Raw genomic sequence first — 21,798 nt, 5'->3', positions numbered from 1 at the left:
TGCAATGACAGATAAAGAGTTTGCAACTTCTGTGAAATAATTCCATTTAAAAAATAACCTTATTTTATGTGAGCAATTCTGAGTTTAGAATTTGTTTTGAAAACATTCATTCATTCATTTACAGAAAGGGAATTATATGAGCTGTCTGCAAAGAAGCAAGAGTTACAGCAAAAGTTGGAATCCAATCAGAAGGAGCTACTAGAAGCTCAGGCTCTTGCAGTTGCTGAGCCAGGCAGTATCAGTGGTATGTATGATGTGATTTCTCATGCTGTTATCTATAGCCTTAACTGTTTCTTGTTTTTTAGTTGTTTAGTCATGTCCGACTCTTCGTGACCCCATGGACCAGAGCACGCCAGGCACTCCTGTCTTCCACTGCCTCCCACAGTTTGGTCAAACTCATGTTGGTAGCTTCAAGAACACTGTCCAACCATCTCGTCCTCTGTCGTCCCCTTCTCCTTGTGCCCTCCATCTTTCCCAACATCAGGGTCTTTTCCAAGGAGTCTTCTCTTCTCATGAGGTGGCCAAAGTATTGGAGCCTCAGCTTCAGGATCTGTCCTTCTAGTGAGCACTCAGGGCTGATTTCCTTAAGTATGGATAGGTTTGATCTTCTTGCAGTCCATGGGACTCTCAAGAGTCTCCTCCAGCACCATAATTCAAAAGCATCAATTATTCAGTGATCAGCCTTCTTTATGGTCCAGCTCTCACTTCCACACATCACTACTGGGAAAACCATAGCTTTAACTATACGGACCTTTCTTGGCAAGGTGATGTCTCTGCTTTTTAAGATGCTGTCTAGGTTTGTCATTGCTTTTCTCCCAAGAAGCAGGCGTCTTTTAATTTCGTGACTGCTGTAGCCATCTGCAGTGATTATAGAACCCATGAAGTAAAATCTCTCACTGCCTCCGTTTCTTCCCCTTCTATTTGCCAGGAGGTGATGGGACCAGTGGCCATGATCTTAGTTTTTTGATGTTGCGCTTCAGGCCATATTTTGCGCTCTCTTCTTTTACCCTCATTAAAAGGTTCTTTAATTCCTCCTCAATTTCTGCCATCAAGGTTGTGTCATCTGCATACCTGAGGTTGTTGATATTTCTTCTGGCAATCTTAATTCCAGTTTGGGATTGATCTAGTCCAGCCTTTCACATGATGAATTCTGCATATAAGTTAAATAAGCAGGGAGACAATATACAACTTTGTCATATCCCTTTCCCAATTTTGAACCAATCAGTTATTCCATATCCAGTTCTAACTGTAGCTTCTTGTCCCACATAGAGATTTCTCAGGTGACAGATGAGGTGATCAGGCTCTCCCATTTCTTTAAGAACTTGCCATAGTTTGCTGTGGTCAATACAGTCAAATGCTTTTGCGTAGTCAATGAAGCAGAAGTAGATGTTTTTCTGGAATTCTCTAGCTTTCTTCATAATCCAGGGCATGTTTGCAATTTGGTCTCTGTTAGTAGAATATAATTCAACCAGTGGATAATTAGGAAAATGGACTTCATGCGGAAAGTTACTTACTGTTTTTGGTCAATTTCTCCCCCTGTAGAGTTTATATTCTGCAGCTAATGTACAATGGAAACATGAAAAAGTATCAGGGTAGGGAGAAATAGGTTCTAAATGGCGGAAACATCATTTAAAATGCTGTCCAGTATCATTGTCTGGAATCAAAATCCCCTCAATAAATTTCCTGAGGAAGTAACACATTTGTAACTCAAGGTAAAAAGACTTTATGGCATGCACCACCACAAAAGCTGCCTTGGAAGGTTGGGGCAGACCCCAGTACAGATTTAAGGTGATTGTCGGGGGGAAGTCCAAGTCCTTGCACAAATGGGACATCATTGAATATAAAACCAAAGCATTTAAGCATGCATATATACTTGGCATGAAAGACCTTCTGTCTGAATAAAGTTGATAGTCCTTGCCAGGAGCCTTTGCATAGAACAGGAGTGGGAAAACTCTGGCCTGGGGGTCAGTTGTGCTCCTCCAGGCCTCACTGGCTCTTGGGAATCTACCCGGGCAACAGCTATTATCAGTCCTTCTTTGTAGCTTCCTTGAGGGTTTTGCCTGATTGTCTTTGAACTCTCTGGTAATGCTTCCTGCTTGTCTAGTTGGAGGATAGGGTCAAAGTGTGTTAGTAGAAATTAGCCTTCTGTGTTCATATTTTTTGTTGCATCCACTTTGCCACTGGGCCTGTCCACCAATGGCCTGTGGCTTCTGGAAGGTTGACCAGAAAGGAATCCAGTTCTCTGTCCAGAAAAGCTTTGCTCCCCTTCCTACTGTAGAGGATTGTTCCTTCAGTGGTATAATATGCTGTCATGTTAATAAGGGTCTTAAAAACAAAATAAAAAACAAAGATACTCTATCGTTAATCAGCCTGAAAGTCAGGGTTTGTAGGATGTACAGGTAGCTACTATTATCAGTGCACATACAGTACACATTTAAACTTTCTAGGTAATAATGGAAATTGCATTATTTTATGTAGCACAGTTATTTCAGCATATATTCATTTTTTTATTGACTTGTGTAAAATTGTTTTGCAGAGACTAAACTACAGGAGCTAGCTAACCAAAATGAACTCTTGACTAAAGAACTAGAGGAAACAGTAAATGATATCGCAAAAGTAAAGCATCGTGTTTCAGAAAGAGCAACTCTAGCTGGAAAATCTCCTGGTGAGTAGGGACTGGGGGCCAAAGCAGATGCTTCCAAGAAAAGTGGCATTCAACTAGGTTTCCCCCCCTTACTTGCAATTGGGGGTGGAGATGACAGCAGTTCTTATTGGGAAGGCTCTCCCCTCTCCTGCTTGCTTGGGACAACCCCCTTTTCCAGGGCCAACCCACCCATGAGACAGACTGAACAACTGCCTTGGGTGGGTGGTAGAACCCCACTGATAGAGTGCCTGAGTGGGTGCTTCCTCTGCTCCTAGTGCTACCAGAGAAGTGAGGAGCTTCAGCTTCAGCAGATGGTTCTGGCAAGCTCTCATGAGCTCTTTTGACAGTATGTATAAAAAAGAACTAATAAATATGAAAGAAAAAGGATGTGCAGAAAAGTTTTAGCTTGGTGGATCATTACTTTCTAAACTTAATCATAATGAGAGGGTTCACCCAGAAACAGTAGCAGTCAGCAGTGCAAAAGTGCTCTACTTACCAGGCTTCCTAATGCCAGTGCTGGTGAGAAGGTTGGTGTGGTCCAAGTGCAGCAGCAGGATCAATCTGCTGCTTCTGCTGGTGCAGCCACACTGACCTCTCCACTCCCCCATGCCTCTCCATAATCAGCAGCCATTTGGGCATTGGAGAGCCAGGTAAGCAGCATAGTACCATCCTGTCCACTGACTACTACTGCCTAGCTGTGCCATCTCTTCTTTTGGCTTGAAAAGGAAGAAAAATGATAACTTGGCTGACTCAGCAGCACTGATGATCAGTACAAGAGAATTTATACATAGCCTCAAGTTTGCAACAACTGGGAGGACAGGGAATTAGCATATTTTTTACTGTTGTAATTTAGAGCACTGATGGGGAACTTGTGGCCCTCCAAATGTTTGACTACAATTTCCATCATCCTGGCCATAGGTCATGCTGGCTTGGGGTTAATGAGAATTGTGGCTCCAAACACCTGGAAGGTACCATGTTGGGCAAGGCCCAAACTTGATCTGTGTGATACTGTCATACTCGATCTGTGTGATACTGTCAGGGACTTATGCCATATTGAGGTTACTTTGCCACATTCCCACAAGGGTTTCATTATGCTCCTTGCCTTTTTATAAGATCTGCAATGACAGATAAAGAGTTTGTTATTTCTGTGAAATAATTCCATGTTTAAGTCCTTTTATTTTACGTGAGCAATTATGTGAGCAATTATGAGTTTAGAAATTATTCTTCAAATATATGTATAATATTTCTGCAGAAAGGGAATTATATGAGCTGTCTGCAAAGAAGCAAGAGTTACAGCAAAAGTTGGAATCCAATCAGAAGGAGCTACTAGAAGCTCAGGCTCTTGCAATTGCTGAGCCAGGCAGTATCAGTGGTATGTATGATGTGATTTCTCATGCTGTTATCTATAGCATGACTTGAATTTATCCTTGAGCTCTCTGATAATGCTTCTTGCTTGCCTAGTTGGAGGAGTTTGTTTGTGTGTGTAGAAACTAGTCTGGCCTACTGTATTCTTATTTGTTGTTCTGCCCACTGGGCCCACCCACCAATGTGTTAGTAAGGGGCTTTTAAAAAACAAAAACAAAAATATTATAGTTAAAAGAAAATTTACTCAGCCTGAAAGTCAAGGTTTGTAGGAAGTAAAGTGCAACTAGTAATATAAATGCATATACAGTACACATTTAAAGTTTCCAGGTAATAAAGGAATTTGCACTAATGCGTGTAGCAAGTTATTTCAGCCTATATTTTGTTATCATCTGGTGTGAAATTATTTTGCAGAGACTAAACTACAGGAGCTAGCTGAGCAAAAAGAACTATTGTCTAAAGAACTAGAGGAAACAGTATGTGATATAGAAGAAGCAAAGGATCGTGTTTCAGAAAGAGCAACTCTAGCTGGAAAACCTCCTGGTGAGTGGAAATGGAGGGCCAAAGCAGAAACTTGCTAGAAATGTAGCATACAACTAGTTATTTTCTTACAGTCAGGGAGACAGCAGTTCGTATTGGAAATGCAGTACAGTATGTGAGGAGGGAAGATATGTATGTTCCCTTTCTGGCTTGTTTGGGATAACCCTTGCAGCTAGAAGTCTTAGGGGGAAACCCCCATTTGCACCTGTGGAAACTTTCTCCCTAAGGCTTCGGCCGTGTGTTGGGGTGAAGCTAGAGAGGATTCATTCTGATCTTACTGCATATGTAGCAAACATCTAGGATTGCTGTTAATTATTTTTTTTTTAAGGCATTTGTGCTATTTTATCCAACCCTTTTGGGTTTTATCAAACCCGATAAGAATCACAGACTCATAGAATTGTAAAGTTGAAAGGAACTAATGTGTGTCATCTAATCCAACCCCCTGCAATTCAAAAATCTTTTGCCCAACATGGGGCTCAAACCCACATCCCTGAGATTAAGGGTATTATTCGTTTTCAAGAGATGATTCCAAGCCATTTCTTTCTGCAGATATGGAATTGCAACAACTACTGATGAAGAAGGAAGGATTAAAGGAAAAGTTGGAATTGAACCAGAGAGAGTTGGAAGAAGCCCAAGCCCTTGCAGCTGCTGAACCTGGCAGTATCAGTGGTAGGTTTGCTATGATTCTTCATTTTGCCAACTAAAGTTTTGACATTAAGCTAAACTGAAAACCTTATGTTCAACGCTAAGCATCCATTGAATGGCTGTAGATTATTTTTGCATTAAGACCTGCACAGGTTTAAGATGCTGCACGGTTTGAAAAAAGGACCAATGCTTATTTTTATGTAAGTGCACTACAGCTGAAAAGAACTTGAACCATGTGAAAAACCTTATGAGCCATATCTGTCCTTAGAATAGTGATGCCAGAGTTCAGTTTTCCACCAAGGCTGGTGCTGTTTTTATGTTTTATTTTATTTATTACATTTCTATACTACCCTTCATCTGAGGATCACAGGGTTGTTTACAGTATAAAAACACAAAAATACCTAACATTGGTGGCATCTGTCTGTCTCAGGAGACTTTGGAGTGTGCCTCCAGGGATGAAGTCAAACCACTGCATTAGCAGCACCAAAGTGACCTTTCCAGTGCTCAAGCCTGGGCAGTGTGTATGGAAATCCTGGACTGCCAAGATGACAAGACCCACCTCTTGGCCTCACTGTGGTCCAATGGAAAGCAGAGCAATATGTTTGGCACCAACTTGGCTGCATTAGTTTCTGGGAGGAAGCATACAAGATGCCATCCAACCATCTTAGGGACTCCACTCTGGATTTGTGTAGGGTTTATTCCGTAGCCTTTTCTTCTTCCAAAGATATCCCACAAGGCAGCTGAGATTTAGGATCAGAGATTTCCTTCTTGTAGATGGGGTACCTTCCCAGGTTCACAATCCCCACCTACTCCTCACTTCCCTCTACAGCACATGCATTCTGAACTGTTGGACCCACTATTGGTCTTGCCCAGTCAATCTGTCGGAGCCTGTCTTTGCATGCAGGGGAAGTCTCTAACACACTGAGCACTTGAGACCCATTGGCCACCCTCACCTGGTTTAACCAGCCAGTCAAATCCATTCACAGGGTATGGCCGCTGTTACGTGTTGACAGATTGTAGAAGCCACAAGTGAGAAATGAATGCAGGGTTGGGGACCAAAGGCGGGCAAACTACCTCATAAGGAGAACTACTTCATAAGGAGAACAACGTGTCCACCACCAGAGGTGCTACCCCTTCTCTAACACTCCATACACCCCTACATTACATAATAACAAAGAAAAACAATAACCCCCTCCACAGTTTAAAAGGCTAGAGATAAACCATCTAGCCAAAGGCCTGGGAGAAGAGGAATGCTTTTGCCTGGCACATAAATATATTTAACTAAGATGCCAGGCATCTCCCTGGGGAGAGCATTCCACAAGCAGGGAGCCACCACAGAAAAGGCCTGTTATCATGTAGCTGCTCTTCAGACGCCTAGTGGAATAGGACAATGAAGAAGTGCCTCAGATGATTATTGCAGGGTCTGGGTCGGTTCACGGGTGGGTGGGGGGGACAGGTTGTTGAATACTTCAGTCCTGAGTCATTTATGTATTGATTTGTTAAATTTTGATGATGTTTTTAACTTTGATGGTACAGACTGTCCTCTTGTTAGACAACTAACAAGTGAAATAAATATTTACCAGGTATACAGATTGCAGACTGTTTTATGGCCATGACCCCTAAACAGGCATTTTCTGCCATTCTGCCTTTTATTTGGAACATCCTGTTCTTTGCTATATGGGCAGCTTCATCTCTTACATGTTCTAGGCATTCTTCAAAACATTCTTTTTTGGACTTTTCTGGATCGTTAACACTAGACACTGTACCTTTTTTTTTAATGCTGCTTTTATGGTTTAGGTTTTTATATTGCTATTCTATTGGATGTTTTATGTTTATGTTTTTACGTTGTTCACATTGCTTCATGATTACTTTTAATAATAAACAGTTAATAAATATTTTAAAATAAATAACAATTAAATAAATACCCCCATTGGTAATGAAGATCATTAGACTGGGATCTTGCTCCACCCTGTGGCCAAATGTGGGAAAGATGAACTGAGGAAAGCAGACTGATGTCTCTCAGTGTTGTTTTGGGTGGCACTTACATCTACCCACAGGGTGTCTGAATTGAATGCACATTCTGTAGTTAAACCTCTTTGTGCATTTCATACAGAGAATAGTTTGAGGACAGATACATCTTTCATTCCAAAAGTAATGCCATGCTTTCATACACAAGAGGAGTTGATTTTGCTAACCCTTTGTCCTGTGCCATCAAATCAGTCAGAAAGAGCATGGCACACTTTAGTTGTCTGCCAGGCAGTAAAGGTATATAAAGGTAAAGGTACCCCTGACTGTTAGGTCCAGTCGCGGAGGACTCTGGGGTTGCGCGCTCATCTCGCTCTATAGGCTGAGGGAGCCGGCGTTTGTCCGCAGACAGCGTCCAGGTCATGTGGCCAGCATGACTAAACTACTTCTGGTGAACCAGAGCAGGGCACAGAAACCTGGTTGACCTTCCTGCCGGAGCGGTACCTATTTGTCTACTTGCACTTGACGTGCTTTCGAACTGCTAAGTGGGCAGGAGCAGGGACCAAACAATGGGAGCTCACCCCGTCTCGGGGATTCGAACTGCCGGCCTTCCAATCAGTCAGCCCTAGGCTCTGTGGTTTAGACCACAGCACCATCCGCGTCCCACTGTAAAGGTATATAGAGAGAACAAAATAAATTAAGGGAGATTGCCTTTTTGTATCCTTTCACAACTTTAGGGAGGAAGATGATAAATACAAGATTATCATGTTGGATTAGAGCACATACTATTAAGGTTTATAAGTACATTCCACCAATGACAGTACATTCCACAAGGGTAGCAGCTACATCTGCAATATTTGCAATGAGTGCACCATTAGTTGAGGTATGGTAGGCAGCAACCTGGACATCTCCCAGCACATTTGTAAATCATTATAAGTATGCTTCTGCAGAAGCTGCATTTAGAAGTAAAGTACTATGGCAAGTTCTTCTATCTTAAGCAGCCATTTAGATGGCCCACACTGGTTGTTGATAGTTGTAGTACATCCCAGGCTAATGACCTTCATTACCAATGGGAGAAAGAATTATACTTAGCTTAAGGATATTTCTATCATTTTTACATTCATTTCAGTTGTTGTGGGTTTACATTTATTTACATTTGTTCAATGTAGTATTACATGTTTGTATTAGTGTAGAAGTAGAATGCTGTTGTTTTCTTTATATTCTGTGATGGACGTATGAATGTATGTGTGAATGTAGGTCTTATTTGAGCTTGGTGAGGATGCAAACTAGTGCATTCTTTGAGAGCCAACCTATTTCCCTAAGTTCATCTTTCCTGTCTTTGACCAGAAGGAGAAGCAAGATCCCAGCCTAAGATCCATTGTCCATTAGCAATGGAGAAATATCATTTATATAAATGGTTCTCAGTTAGCTAACTACTGTGGACTCCCCCTTTCCCCCCAAAAGTCAAGCCATGGACCCCCTACTTTTGAAAATTCCAATGTCCCTATGGTAGTTCTTGTTATGTTAAGGGTCTGTGGACCCCCTGGGTGGTTTAGGATCCATGGACCACCAATTGGGAACCATTGCTTTAGATAATTACAATTCTTTGATTACTGAGGTAATGTATATAAAGTAATTTGAACAACTAGCATTATAAATGCAAATTTTAATTTTTAAAATTTCCAGATAGTGTTAACATATCAATTGCATCGTTGTATTTTGAGAAGTTTTTTCAACATATATTATTACTTTATTATGAATTGGCCTGTAATTATTTTTTAGAACATAAACTGCAGCTGCTCACTGAGCAAAGAAAGCACTTGATTGCAGATCTAAGGGAAACTGTGCATGATGTTAAAAAAGCTGAACGTCGTGCTGCAGAAAGGACTCAGCAGGAACCACCTATTGGTAGGCAAATAATTGTTTTGTTGCAAGACAGTTGTGCTGCTGTCATCAATGTGGAGATACAATGAGACATAAATTTAGCATCTTTCCACTGTTCCCGGAAGAATTGTTAGCCACTTTGAAGCTTAAGGAGAGTTCAGGTGAGGAATACAAGAGAAGAATAGTTTGGATTTGATATCCTGCTTTATCATTACCCGAAGGAGTCTCAAAGCGCCTAACATTCTCCTTTTCCTTCCTCCCCCACAACAAACACTCTGTGAGGTGAGTGGGGCTGAGAGACTTCAAAGAAGTGTGACTAGCCCAAGGTCACCCAGCAGCTGCATGTGGAGGAGCGGAGACGTGAACCCGGTTCACCAAATTACGAGTCTACTGCTCTTAACCCCTACACCACACTGGCTCTCAAAGAAGATTTGTGCACAGCCTCGTCTATCTTATTGAAAGAAATATGACAGATAAACAAAGCATTAACTGCAGGGGGCAGAGGAGCACATTGTGCTCAACTGGGACTTTGGGGTCCATCTTTTCAGATATATGTCATAGATCATAGTGGATTCTCAGAAAGCTAAAACTTCTTACAGTTACTTTGCTATAGTCCCAGAACACAGGGAATATGAAGATGTTATTTATAATTTTGTAGTAAAAATATAATTTATGAATACTTTTTGCCTTTTAAACTGTTTTCAAAAAATGATTCCAAGAATGATTCCAAATTTCTTTCTGCAGAAATGGAATTGTACAGTTTATCAATTAAGAAGGAAATGTTGCAGGAAATGTTGGAAGCCAACCAGAAAGAGCTAGAAGAAGCCCAGGCTCTTGCAGCTGCTGAACCAGGCAGTGTCAGTGGTAGGTTTGCTATGATTTATCAAACTTGCAAGCAACCATTATACACTTTTAGATACTTAATGCTTCATTAATGTATATCAAAGTTTGGTCTGATATAGTGTGAAATTATTTTTAGAGCATAAACTACAGGAGCTTGCTGAGCAAAGAAAAAAACTGACTGCAGAACTAAAAGCAACAGTATACAATATTAAAAAAACACAACGCCGTGCTTCACAAAGAGCTGCACTTGAAGCACCTGCAGGTATGTATGGTATGAAAGATAAATAGTTTTTGAAATGCACCTGCTTCAGTGTTGCAAGCCCGATTGTCACTGTGGCTGTCAGAGAGAGGAGACACCTTTCCATCCTGCATGGATTGCACTACAGCGGAGAATTAAGAAATCATCGGTGAAATAGTTCCAATCTAAAAAACAACTAAAAATTAAGCTAAACTTCACAATTATAGCAAAATACATATTATATGATTAACAAATCTATATGGCATTTATAATCTATAAAACAATGATAACATTATAAAAAGGGCAACTAAAAAAAATAAGCTAAGCACTGTTAAGTTCATACACACACTCCCTACGCCCCCATGACTCACATTCTTTCACTCTGTTCAGTTCATAATTCCCATGGTTAAGCCAGTTCAATCTGATGCTGAACTGGGTAGTAGGCACTGGTGGAGATGGCGGGGCTTTCGGGCCTACTGCCAATGGTAAGGTAGATGTTGACTCCTAATAGCCGGACCAGGTGCTGTTTATGAGGAACTCTTCCACGTCACTCTCAATTTTTAGGAAGTCCATTCCCACTCAAAGTCTGAGGTGAGCCTTTTCCTCTGGAGCAATGAGTCATGGCTGCACTCAGTGTAGAGGCCGACCAGGAGGTCTAGCAGTGCTTCCATTCTCAGGCTGCTTTCACTGCACTGCAGCCTGTCCACCAACTGCTGCTTTAGCTTCTTTACTGACATGGTGGAGGAAAAGGCAGGCACATATGTGACTTACAATTTTATGCTGGATTTGAGGGGCTCCCTTGTGGGTGGGGTGAAGAGGATCAATAAATATTCATATGATGAAAAAGTTGATTTATCATTTTTATGAAATAAGGCAGCTTTTGAGAATCTTTCTTTGTACAGTGGTGCCTCGGGTTACATACACTTCAGGTTACAGACTCCGCTAACCCAGAAATATTACCTCAGGTTAAGAACTTTGCTTCAGGATGAGAACAACAATCGTGCAGTGGTGGCGCAGCGGCAGCAGGAGGCCCCATTAGCGAAAGTGGTGTTTCAGGTTAAGAACAGTTTCAGGTTAAGAACAGACCTCCAGAACGAATTAAGTTCTTAACCCGAGGTACCACTGTATTACAAGCTTTTGTGACTAAATAAGGATGCTTGAATTTTTTCCCCAAAAGATCACTCAAAAACATTTCTGTTCACAGAAAGAGAATTATTTGAACTAGCTGTTAAGAAGCAGCTTTTACAGGCCAACTTGGAATCCAATTGGAAAGAGCTACAGGAAGCTCAGGCTCTTGCAGTTGCTGAACCAGGCAGTATCAGCGGTACGTTTGCTGTGGTTTCTCATGTTATCAGCTAAATGTGGATTAAAATGTGGATTTAAGGTATTTCTTACAGTTAAGATTATGTTCAATTTTAATGGGGCTTTGTGTGAGTGTAGAGGATTATTTTTTCCTATAAGACTTTCATATTCTAATATGCTACACCATGTCAATAAGGGCCATTGCTTGTTTGTATACAAATGTATTGTGGTTCAAAATAAAAGTTTAATCATCATAAAAGCCAGGTTTTAGAAACCATATTTATCGATACTTATCAGAATAGGTTTCTTGTTAAGAATAATGATGTTACAATTCAGTCTCTCTGAAACAGTTTCTTCATATACATCTTACCATGTAATATTGTTTAATATTGATGAGTCTTTGAAAGCTGCTCTTATTACTGAGATAAGGTGTATGACTTAATTTGAGTAGCTAGCACTATAAATGCAAATACTGATATTTAAGATTTCCTGTTAATACTGCATACCAATTGCATAGTAATATTTTGTGTAGTTTTTAAAGCATACGTTATTATTTGCAATGTGTTGTTCTTTAATTATTTTGTAGAACATAAACTACAGCAGCTCATTGAGCATAGAAGACACTTGACTGCAGATCTAAATGAAACTATACATGATATGCAAAATGCTGAACGACGTGTTTCAGAAGGGGCTCAGCTGAAACCACTCCCTGGTAGTTAATGATTAATATTATATAGTTTATATCACCATATTCATATTGCCTCAAGTGTTGCAAGACAGTTGCATCCCCTGTCACCAATGTAAACATCAGAGGAAGAGGAGACATAAACCATGTATCCTCCCATTGTTCCTGATTCAGTTTTAAATCTTGTTAATAACTTTGCAGTTTGCAAATGGCATATAAACAATTATTAATGATTAGTTAATAAATTCACTAAATCAGAGGTGTGACAGAGGTGGTCTAAACCCTCAGGTCTGTTCAAATTTTATCTTCTGGCAGATAATTTACTAGGAAGTGCTCACTTTCTCCCCATCCTCCTTCATTTCAGTAATAAATATGTATGTGAAGTACACTATGTACATTAACCATCCTGATTCCATTCTGCTGCTGCTGTAACAAAACATTAACTTGAAAGAAAGAGGGTGGGCTTTGTGCTCCCCTCAGACTTCCTAAGGAGCCTATCTTTTCACACTTCTCTCACAGGTCATCATGGTGGATTCTCAGAGATTTAAAACCTCTTGAAGTTATTTTGCTACATTCCCAAATCAATTTTGTTTAACTCCTTCACTTTGTCTTGCAATAGTCATTGACAAATGAAGAAGTCATTTGTAATTTTTAAAGAAAATTACCATTTATGAATACTTCTGCATGTTATCCAACCCTTTTGGATTTTATCAAACCTGATAAGGAATGATCACATTAAACTGTTTTCAATAGATGATTGCAAACCATTTCTTTTTGCAGAGATTGAATTGTATGAACTGTCAGCAAAAAAGGAATTGTTGCAGGAAAAGTTGGAATCCAACCAGAAAGAGCTAGAAGCAGCCCAGGCTCTTGCAGCTGCTGAACCAGGCAGTGTTAATGGTAGGTTTTCTGTGATTTTTCATACTATGAATGGCTTGACTTATACCTCCTTCTTTATAAATTATTTTATTTATTAGATTTTAAAAATATATTATAAAAACATAAAATTTTAAAAAATTTAAAATTAGAAGTGACACACTGTGTTTATGAATATGAAGTAATTTGATCATTCAACTAGCATATAAAATTAAATATTACTATTTAAAATTTGCTTGTAATGTTACATACTAATTGCACTGTTGTTGTTTTTAGTAATTTCAGAATATATTTAAATTGAGTATGAAATTATCTGAAATTATTTTTAGAGCATAAATTACAGGAGCTTGTTGAGCAAAGAAGAAATTTGACTGCAGACCTAAATGCAACAGTTTCAAGTATACAAAAAGCACAGCGTCGTACCTCTGAAGCACTTCGATTTGAACCACCTGTTGGTATGTATGGAATGAAATACATACAGTATTTGAAATGCACCTAGCATGCATATTGCTGCAGTATTGCAAGCCCAATCATGACTGCGTAACATGAAGTAACACTGGTCACGGCTTTTTCCCAGCCAGAACTCATCGAAACTCAGTTCCAGCACCTCTCAGGTAGACACAGTTGCCATTATAAGAGGACAAGGGAGGTGTTCATGGTGAATTCCGGCACCACTTTTTCTAGAAAAATAGCACTAACTATTTTTCTATTTAACTAAACTTAATTTAACTTTAGTTAACTATTTAACTAAAGGAACAGTATTACACTTTAGAAAGAGCTCAGTTTGAACAATTTGATGGTATGAAGACAATAAAAGATGTATAGTTTTTGAAAAAACACCAGACATTTAATCAAGAGTGGGCAGCACAATGGCAGCTGCTGCAACACTGTATCAGGATAGGCAGGATGATAACCAGACTGTGGCTTTATGGATGCATTGGCAGAGCCAATCTGATGCTCCTACCAGAATATTCATGCAACTTCAACCTTACTATATCCTTGTCCTATCATCACACTATCAGAGTAAACAGCAGTGACTACCTTACCACACCACTATACCACCCTGGGTACTCCTGTCCTGATGTATGTTGACAAAAATACAACAACTAAAGCAAAAGAGTGATGTTCCTGCCACAAATGTCCTGGACCTCTATGCCAGTTTATTTATGTACCATAAGTAAGGTAAAGGTAAAGGTACCCCTGCCCGTATGGGCCAGTCGTGTCCGACTCTAGGGTTGTGCGCCCATCTCACTTAAGAGGCCGGGGGCCAGCGCTGTCCGGAGACACTTCCGGGTCATGTGGCCAGCGTGACGAAGCTGCTCTGGCGAGCCAGCACCAGCGCAGTACACGGAAACGCCGTTTACCTTCCTGCTATAAAGCGGTACCTATTTATCTACTTGCACTTTGACGTGCTTTCGAACTGCTAGGTGGGCAGGAGCTGGGACCGAAAGACAGGAGCTCACCGCCCGCCGCGGGGATTCGAACCACCGACCATGTGATCGGCAAGTCCTAGGCACTGAGGTTTTACCCACAGCACCACCCGCGTCCCCTATTTATGTACCATATTTCCCACAAAAAATCTGTGCTCCAAGTGATTTACATAAAAACAAACATTTTAAATACAGTAGTATTGTTGAATTGCCTAATAAGCAATATAACTTTTTTTAAAAAACCAACAATTATCATTCCCCCCCCATGGCAAATATAGTCCCTCTCCCCTCACAGTTCCTCTAGAAGCTGTTCCCCTATGAAGGCTCCTATGACTGGAGGGTGAGGTAGGTGGAAACAGTCTTATTCTGGTGGCAAAGTCTCCCTCTCTCCCTTCACTTTTCATTTTCATTTAGAAAATATTTGTTGCTTTCCCAATCCCGCTTCTGCACTACCAAGATCTAAACCATAGTTTGGCTTTACAATCACGTGTGAATCTAGCCTTGGAGTTTGACTCCCCCAAATAAACCTTGAGCAGCAAACCATAAACAGTAAATCATGAGCAGTAAGCCAAGTACAAACCATGGTTACTGTTTATGGTTTGTCTAAAGTGAAACAAACTATGAGCCCAGGTTTGCACAGAACATTAAACCAAACCATAGCTTAGCTCCTGGTAGCACAGCAGGAAGAGGACCAGGGGAGCACCAAAGTGGCTGCCATTTTCTGAATGTGCACCAGCATGCTTGCTTGTTCCTACTGAAGTGTAATTTGGCTTAGCATTACCAGTGAACAGATATGAGAGGATCAGAAATCACCTAGTACCATGGCTGGCAAGTTCTCTTGTGTGTTTTAGGAGTGAAGTGATGGTGGCATATGTAGGAATAACGAAGGATGATGGGAGGTTGGATGCAAGTCACCTGTGCAGGAGCAAGCTGAAAAGCAAGCCTCGCAGAGCCTCTTTATATTAGCAGAAGTCAACAATTGGAAACAGTAGTGAAACCACTCTGAACATGACGTGTTTCCATCTAAGCACATTTCCAGCGTTATCAAATACACGTGTTAGCAGGTGTTTCCCTAAAATGTTCCCCGATACTTGATTACATCTGCATCCCCGGTCATGCTCCAGCCAAGCGTTATGTCTAGTAACCAAATATGTGAGAGGACAAATGGTCAGGGGGAAAACCCTGTTTACTAGCCAAGAGGCCACAAGTTCATGGAGAGTGGGCGCAAGGCTCCTTGGCACGCTGTGGCATGCCGGGTGCAAGGTGTGCCTCAGCACAAGTGGAGCGTTATCTCCATATCTCCAAAAGGTCAGGGGGAAACCCTGTCTTCTAGCCAAGAGGCAAAAGTCTGGGGAGTGTGGGTGCGAGGCTTCTTGGCACGCTGTGGCATGCCGGGTGCGAGGTGTGCCTCAGCACAGGTGGAGCCACACCTCCATAGGCACATTTGCAGATCTATGCCCTAGATTCTAGAGCACGGGTGTCAAACACAAGGTCCGCGGGCCGAATCCGGCCCGCCAGACCTCGTCATGTGGCCCGTGTAGCCGCCGCCGGCCGCCAGCCTTCACCTTTTATTCTCCCTTTTTTTTTTTGGACACAAGAAAGCCGCCTCTTCAGCGCATGCACGGCAGCCTACAAGCCAGAGAACGTCTGCTCTCTAGCGGCGCCGGCCGTTCTACACAGGAAACCTCCACTTTACATGCATTCAGGAAACCTCCACTTGTTTTTATATTGAGCGCATGCCATCTTGTGATGTGACAGATCTACTTGCCATTTTTCTGACTATGTCTCTGCTTTCAGAGCTAGTTATTACTTATATTATTACAAAAAACAGTAATAATTGAATGCAGTGACAATAATTTATGATAATAAAGAGTGGACACATAGTCCTACAGATACAACTGGCCCTTTGAGGGTGACCAAACTGCTGATGCGGCCCCCGATGAATTTGAGTTTGACACCCCTGTTCTAGAGCATACGTCTGTCAATATAGTAGACATTTTCACAGGCTTAAGTTCATACGAAGTTTCTTTGCTATATTTCACTATCATTTCCTTTAGCCTTTCCCCCTTAAAATGTCTACTCTGCAATGAGAGATGGAAAGTTTTTTTTTCATTTCTTTGAAATAGTTAAGTTTTTGAGTATATTTTTCTTGTGTGACTTTGTGACCAATAAGGACACTTGAAATTGTTTTTGAAGACATAACTCAAAAACATTTCTGTTCACAGAAAAAGAATTATTTGAATTAGCTGTTAAGAAGCAGCGTTTACAGGCCAACTTGGAATCCAATTGGAAAGAGCTACAGGAAGCTCAGACACTTGCAGCTACTGAACCAGGCAGTATCAGTGGTACGTTTGCTGTAATATTTCATGTTGTTAGATATACTTTTAAAACATATCTACTTTGGATTTCAGGTCATTTCAATACAATTGAGCTTAAATGCCAACATGGCTTATTCATACTGATGAGTCTTAGAAGGCTGCTGTTCTGATTACTGAGATAAGATGTATGATGGAATTTGAGCAACTAGCATTATAAATGTAAATGTTTATTTTTAAAATACCCAGTTAATGCTACATACGTGTTGCATAATAATATTTTGTGTAGTTTTTTCAGCATACATTAATTATTATTTTGTAGAACATAAACTACAGCAGCTCACTGAGGAAAGAAGACTCATGACTCAAGATCTAAAGGAAACTATGAACAATATGCGAAATGCTGAACGCCGTGCTTCAGAAAGGGCTCTGATTGAAACACCCACTGGTAGGTAGATAATAATGAATGATGTATAATACTATGGTGTTTCAGTGTTTCAAGACCCCTGTTATCAATGTGAAGAGCAGGAGTAGAAGTTAATCAAGTGAGTCCCTTTTCATTGTTCTTGGATAAGTTTTAGGTCTGTGAGCACTTAAAAAGTGAAGCTGTGATTACTAAGATCCAGCATGGGGTTCTCAAAAACAAGTTGTGCCAGATTAATCTCACTTATTCTTTTCCTTAGTTACAAGCTTGATAGATTAGAGGACTACTATGGACGTAGTGTATCTTTATTTCAGTAAGGCTTTTGATGAAGTCCCCCAAGATACTTGTGCAGAGAAGCTGGCAAAATGTGGACTGGGCAAGATAACAGTTAGGTGGATTTGTAGCTGGTTGACTGACTGAACTTAAAGAGTACTCACTAACGATTCCTCATCAGCCTGGAAAAAAGTGACAAGTGGGGTCCTGCAGGGTCCTATCCTGGGACTGTTTTTGTTCAACATCTTTATAAATGACTTGGACGAAGGAATTGAGGGGATGCGAATCAAATTTGCAGATGAGACCAAACTGGGAGGACTAGCTAATGCCACAGAAGACAGAATGGGGTTCAAAATGACCTTAACAGATTGGAGAACTGGGCCAAAACTAACAAAATGAATTTCAATTGGAACAAATGTAACATTCTACACAGGCAGGAATAACCAGCTGCACCAATATAAGATGGGGGATACCTGGCTTGCCAGTAGTACATGTGAAAAGGATCTAGGGCTCTTAGTAAACCCCAAGGGTAACATGAGTCAAAAGTGTGATGCAGCAGCAAGAAAACTTAATGCTATTCTAGGCTCCATCAACAGAGGTATAGTGTTCCAATCAAGGCAAGTAATAGTCCCGCTCTGTTCTGCCTTAGTCAGATCACACCTGAAGTTCTCTGTCCAGTTCTGGGCACCACAATTTAAGAAGGATCTTGACAAGCTGGAACTCGTACAGAGAAGGATGACCAAGATGCTGAATGGTCTGTTAACCAAGCCTTATGAAGAATGGTTGAAGGAATTGCATATGTTTGGCCTGGTAAAGATGAGACTGAGAGAAGATATGATAGCCATCTTCAAATATCTAAATGGCTGTCACATGGAAGATGGAGCTAGCTTGTTTTTTCCTGCTCCAGTAGATAGGGCCCAAACCAATGACTTCTAGCTACAAGAAATGAGATTCTGACTAAACATCAGGAAGAATGTTCTGACAGTAAGATTTGTTTCACAGTGGAACACACTCCAAGGAGAAGTAATGGACTCTCTTTCCTTGGAGGTTTTAAAGCAGAGGTTTGATGGCCCTCTGTCATGTATGATCAAGTTGAGATTCCTGCATGCAGGTGGTTGGACTAGATGACCCTTGGGGTCCATTCCAACTCTACAATTCTATGATTTCTTTGCAATATAAAAACAGAATAAAATACAACTAATAATGATTGATTGATTAAAACACCACTCATTTTGTAGCAAAAGTGTTCTTCACTTCAGGTCAGTACTTCTCAAATTTTATCACTTTCCACAGCCTTTATGAGGAAATGTTCACTTTTTTGGTCTCAAAAATTAAATTCTGCACACCCTCAAACAAAAAAGAGTTACTGGTAGTTGCACAATTAGGCAATTTTATACCTTGAAATTAATGCTCTTACAGCCATCTTCACTTTTGATAGTTCACTGTGTGCATTACATTCATATCACATTCAGTAACTTTCATTTCAGTTTCCCATCTGTTTTCCATGCTTTTTCTCTGACACATTGGGAGGCAATCCTTATAGATTAAAAAGAATGAGAAACTCCAGAGTTTCATGTTTTTAATTTATGAAGCTACAGAAGATAGATTATTCATTATTTATTTAAAAGAAATTTTAGCTTACTTTTCAGCCAGAAAAGTCTTTACAATCTAAAAGATACAGTTTACAATGAAGAGGGATTGGAAGGAAGGAGGAAAAACTGTGGTAATGAGGATTGGTTTAGTTGTCCAGATGGATTATTTTATCTTGTTTTATTACATTTATATATTGCCTTTATTTCCTCATCTAAGCGGAGATGGTGTCGGAATTCAAGCGAGCAGAGCACAGCTTAGTCCAAAGGAATTTGGCCACCCTCCAGGTGCCCGGCTTGAATCCTTATGACCTCCTGTCTGCGACTCCCGGCAAGATCAAGGGAGGTCTCCAATCGGCGATTCTCCTCAACGTGAAGAAGAACACACCACTCCTCCCCCAGGGAGGGGGAAAGAGACAGACAGAAATATATCTACATGTCTTTATTTCTGTCTTTCAGCAGTACAGAGAAACACGTCTGTACACTCTGATTCCAACTGCAGAGAGAGAACAAACTCCACCCATGTACTTCCAGTACAGGGTCATGTGTCACTCTGAGCTAACATCCGGCGCTCAGAGCAGTGATTAGACTGTCCCTGGTTCCCACGGTACAATCCAATAACATCCACATCCTGTTTACCATTCCAGCCACTTGGTGCTTGCTTCTGCATTGCTCCTTTTTCGTAACATCCTCCCCCAAAAGAATCAATGCGTGTTGCAGCAAGCAAAGCATGATCCAGAGAAGAAAACAAACAGTTGTTATACACATAACACTCCCCTGTTGTTTCAGTTCCACCCTTGGAACTCCCCGCCACTGGTTTCCCCAGTGTACCTCTCTGGTTGTCTGGTTTCCAAGGAATGAATGCATCTGCATTACCTTGGCTAGCAACTCTCTGTTGTGTCTTTGTCTCTGACTTAGACACAGCTCCAACCTGTCCTCGGTTGTTTACAACAGCAACACATGCAACAGCTAAGTCAGCAAACTCTTTTGAGTACCTCTTGGGTGGTTGACCCTTTGTAACTCTCTCAGACCTACGTATGAGGTGCTGATCCTCTCTGCTCACTGGTCCAGTCTCAGGACTCTTTGGAGAACTAGTTCCAATGGTAAACAGTGGTTCATCCTTCAGTTGTGAAGGCCTATCTATTGTGTGAGACTTCCTCTCAATGACTGTGACAACTGAGCTCTCCGAGCTATCAGTGTCATCACTTTCATTACAGCTGTAATCAGTAAAATCATCATCATCTGAATCGTCCTCAGTGGGAAATGTGTGTACTATCACTCTCTCCTGTTCAGGAGCACTCTCTAGAAATTTTGTGAGAATCACCTGACCAGATTCAGACAAAATTACTCTGTAGAGACCCTTTTCATACCCCACAAAAATGCCTCTGGCATTCTTTACTCCACCTGGAGCTTCTGTTCTCACATGAGACCCAAAAACCTTGAAATGGGCAACAGAAGGTTTTCTGTGGAACAGTTTCTCAAAAGGAGAACTTCCCAACTCTTTTGAAACCTTTCTCATTTTCGTATAACAGAACGACATTAGAGACTCGGCCCAGTACTCATGTGGCAGATGTGAACTTAGCAATTGCGCTTCCATCCCCTTTTGCAATTCTTTGTTCACCCGTACACAGACACCCCTGTTCCACGCTTCCGCTGAAACAGCAATCTTGTGTCTGATCCCCTTCTTCTGCAGGAACCTTTGGAAATCCTGTAAAAGAAAAATCTGCTTCTCATCTGTGAATAGACAATCAATGTTAGCATCATGCATACTCTTAACTTTGTCACAAAACTCCTGAAACCTCTCCAAGGCTTTCTGTGGCTTTCTCAACACATAAACCCAGACATAGTTAGAGAAATGATCCACACACACAAGATAATATCTTGCATTGCCTCTAGATGGTTCTAGAGGACCAATCACATCAGCATACACCCGCTGAAATGCTCTGTTGACTCCGGTCACCTTCTTGCTCACACCTGCAAGAGAAACTAGGTTAGACACATATGAATTACATTCCATGTAATCACTTTGTGCAAAAGTCAACAAATATAGTCCATCCTTCTCTCTGGCCGAAAGAAATAACTCTCCATCTTTGTAGATCTTGCAGCTCTCAGCATCGTAGGACAATCTCAGTCCTCTCTTTGCAATCTGCGAAACACTCAGCAGATTGAACTTCAATTCAGGAACCAAGTAAACATTGTTTATTGTCAAGTCCAGACTCTTAAGATAGACAGTCCCCACGCCGGCCGCTTCCAGCTCCTGACCGTTGGCCTGTTTCACAGCGAAGCTTTGCTTCTTAAACGATGAAAAGAGTTCTTTGTGTGGAGACATATGAACTGTCGCACCCGTGTCAATAACAAACGAGTTCCCAACGTTTGGCGTGGTTCCTGTCGCCATCAAAGCTTTTCCAGGTTTCACCGAAGTCTTGGTGTGACCTTTGCCTGACGCCTCAGGCTTTGCTGAGCGGCCCTTCGCTCCTTTAGGCTGACGTGGCTTCTTGCAGTTCCGCTGAAGATGCCCAGCCTGTCCACAATTGTAACATCGGACAGCGTTCAAAGCTAGAGCTTTTTCTCCAGTAGCTTCATCTGCGGGTGAATTAGAACTCCGTTCCTCCCTCCCCCTGTCCTTTTCTTCCAGTGCAGCAAGTCTGTCATGTTCATTCAACACGACGGCAGTCACCCTTTCCGCGGTCAAATCCTGAGCCGGGAGGGAACCAAGCTGACTGGCAACCGTTTTGTAAGTCCGATTTAGGCTGTTGATCATCATGAAGCAAAACACTTCCTCC

At 41.2% G+C, this 21,798-nt stretch overlaps 1 protein-coding gene across 4 annotated transcripts in view; it reads left to right on the top strand.

Moving 5' to 3' along the window:
- Positions 1-21,798, top strand: part of CCDC7 (coiled-coil domain containing 7) — a 149,245-nt gene that overhangs the window by 73,843 nt on the left and 53,604 nt on the right. For all 4 annotated transcript variants that reach the window (XM_053359539.1, XM_053359538.1, XM_053359537.1 and 1 more), the window contains exons 37-50: positions 125-244; positions 2,537-2,665; positions 3,897-4,016; positions 4,421-4,549; positions 5,096-5,215; positions 8,939-9,064; positions 9,785-9,904; positions 10,020-10,145; positions 11,326-11,445; positions 12,010-12,135; positions 12,889-13,008; positions 13,314-13,439; positions 16,640-16,759; positions 17,052-17,177. In XM_053359539.1, the coding sequence (XP_053215514.1) occupies positions 125-244; positions 2,537-2,665; positions 3,897-4,016; positions 4,421-4,549; positions 5,096-5,215; positions 8,939-9,064; positions 9,785-9,904; positions 10,020-10,145; positions 11,326-11,445; positions 12,010-12,135; positions 12,889-13,008; positions 13,314-13,439; positions 16,640-16,759; positions 17,052-17,177 (1,728 nt within the window). The remainder of the gene's footprint in view (positions 1-124; positions 245-2,536; positions 2,666-3,896; positions 4,017-4,420; positions 4,550-5,095; positions 5,216-8,938; positions 9,065-9,784; positions 9,905-10,019; positions 10,146-11,325; positions 11,446-12,009; positions 12,136-12,888; positions 13,009-13,313; positions 13,440-16,639; positions 16,760-17,051; positions 17,178-21,798) is intronic.

The sequence above is a fragment of the Podarcis raffonei genome, chromosome 12 (assembly GCF_027172205.1).
Source record: "Podarcis raffonei isolate rPodRaf1 chromosome 12, rPodRaf1.pri, whole genome shotgun sequence".
NCBI lineage: Eukaryota > Metazoa > Chordata > Lepidosauria > Squamata > Lacertidae > Podarcis > Podarcis raffonei.
Note: the sequence above shows the minus strand (reverse complement) of the source record. Positions and strands in the feature narration are given on the sequence as shown.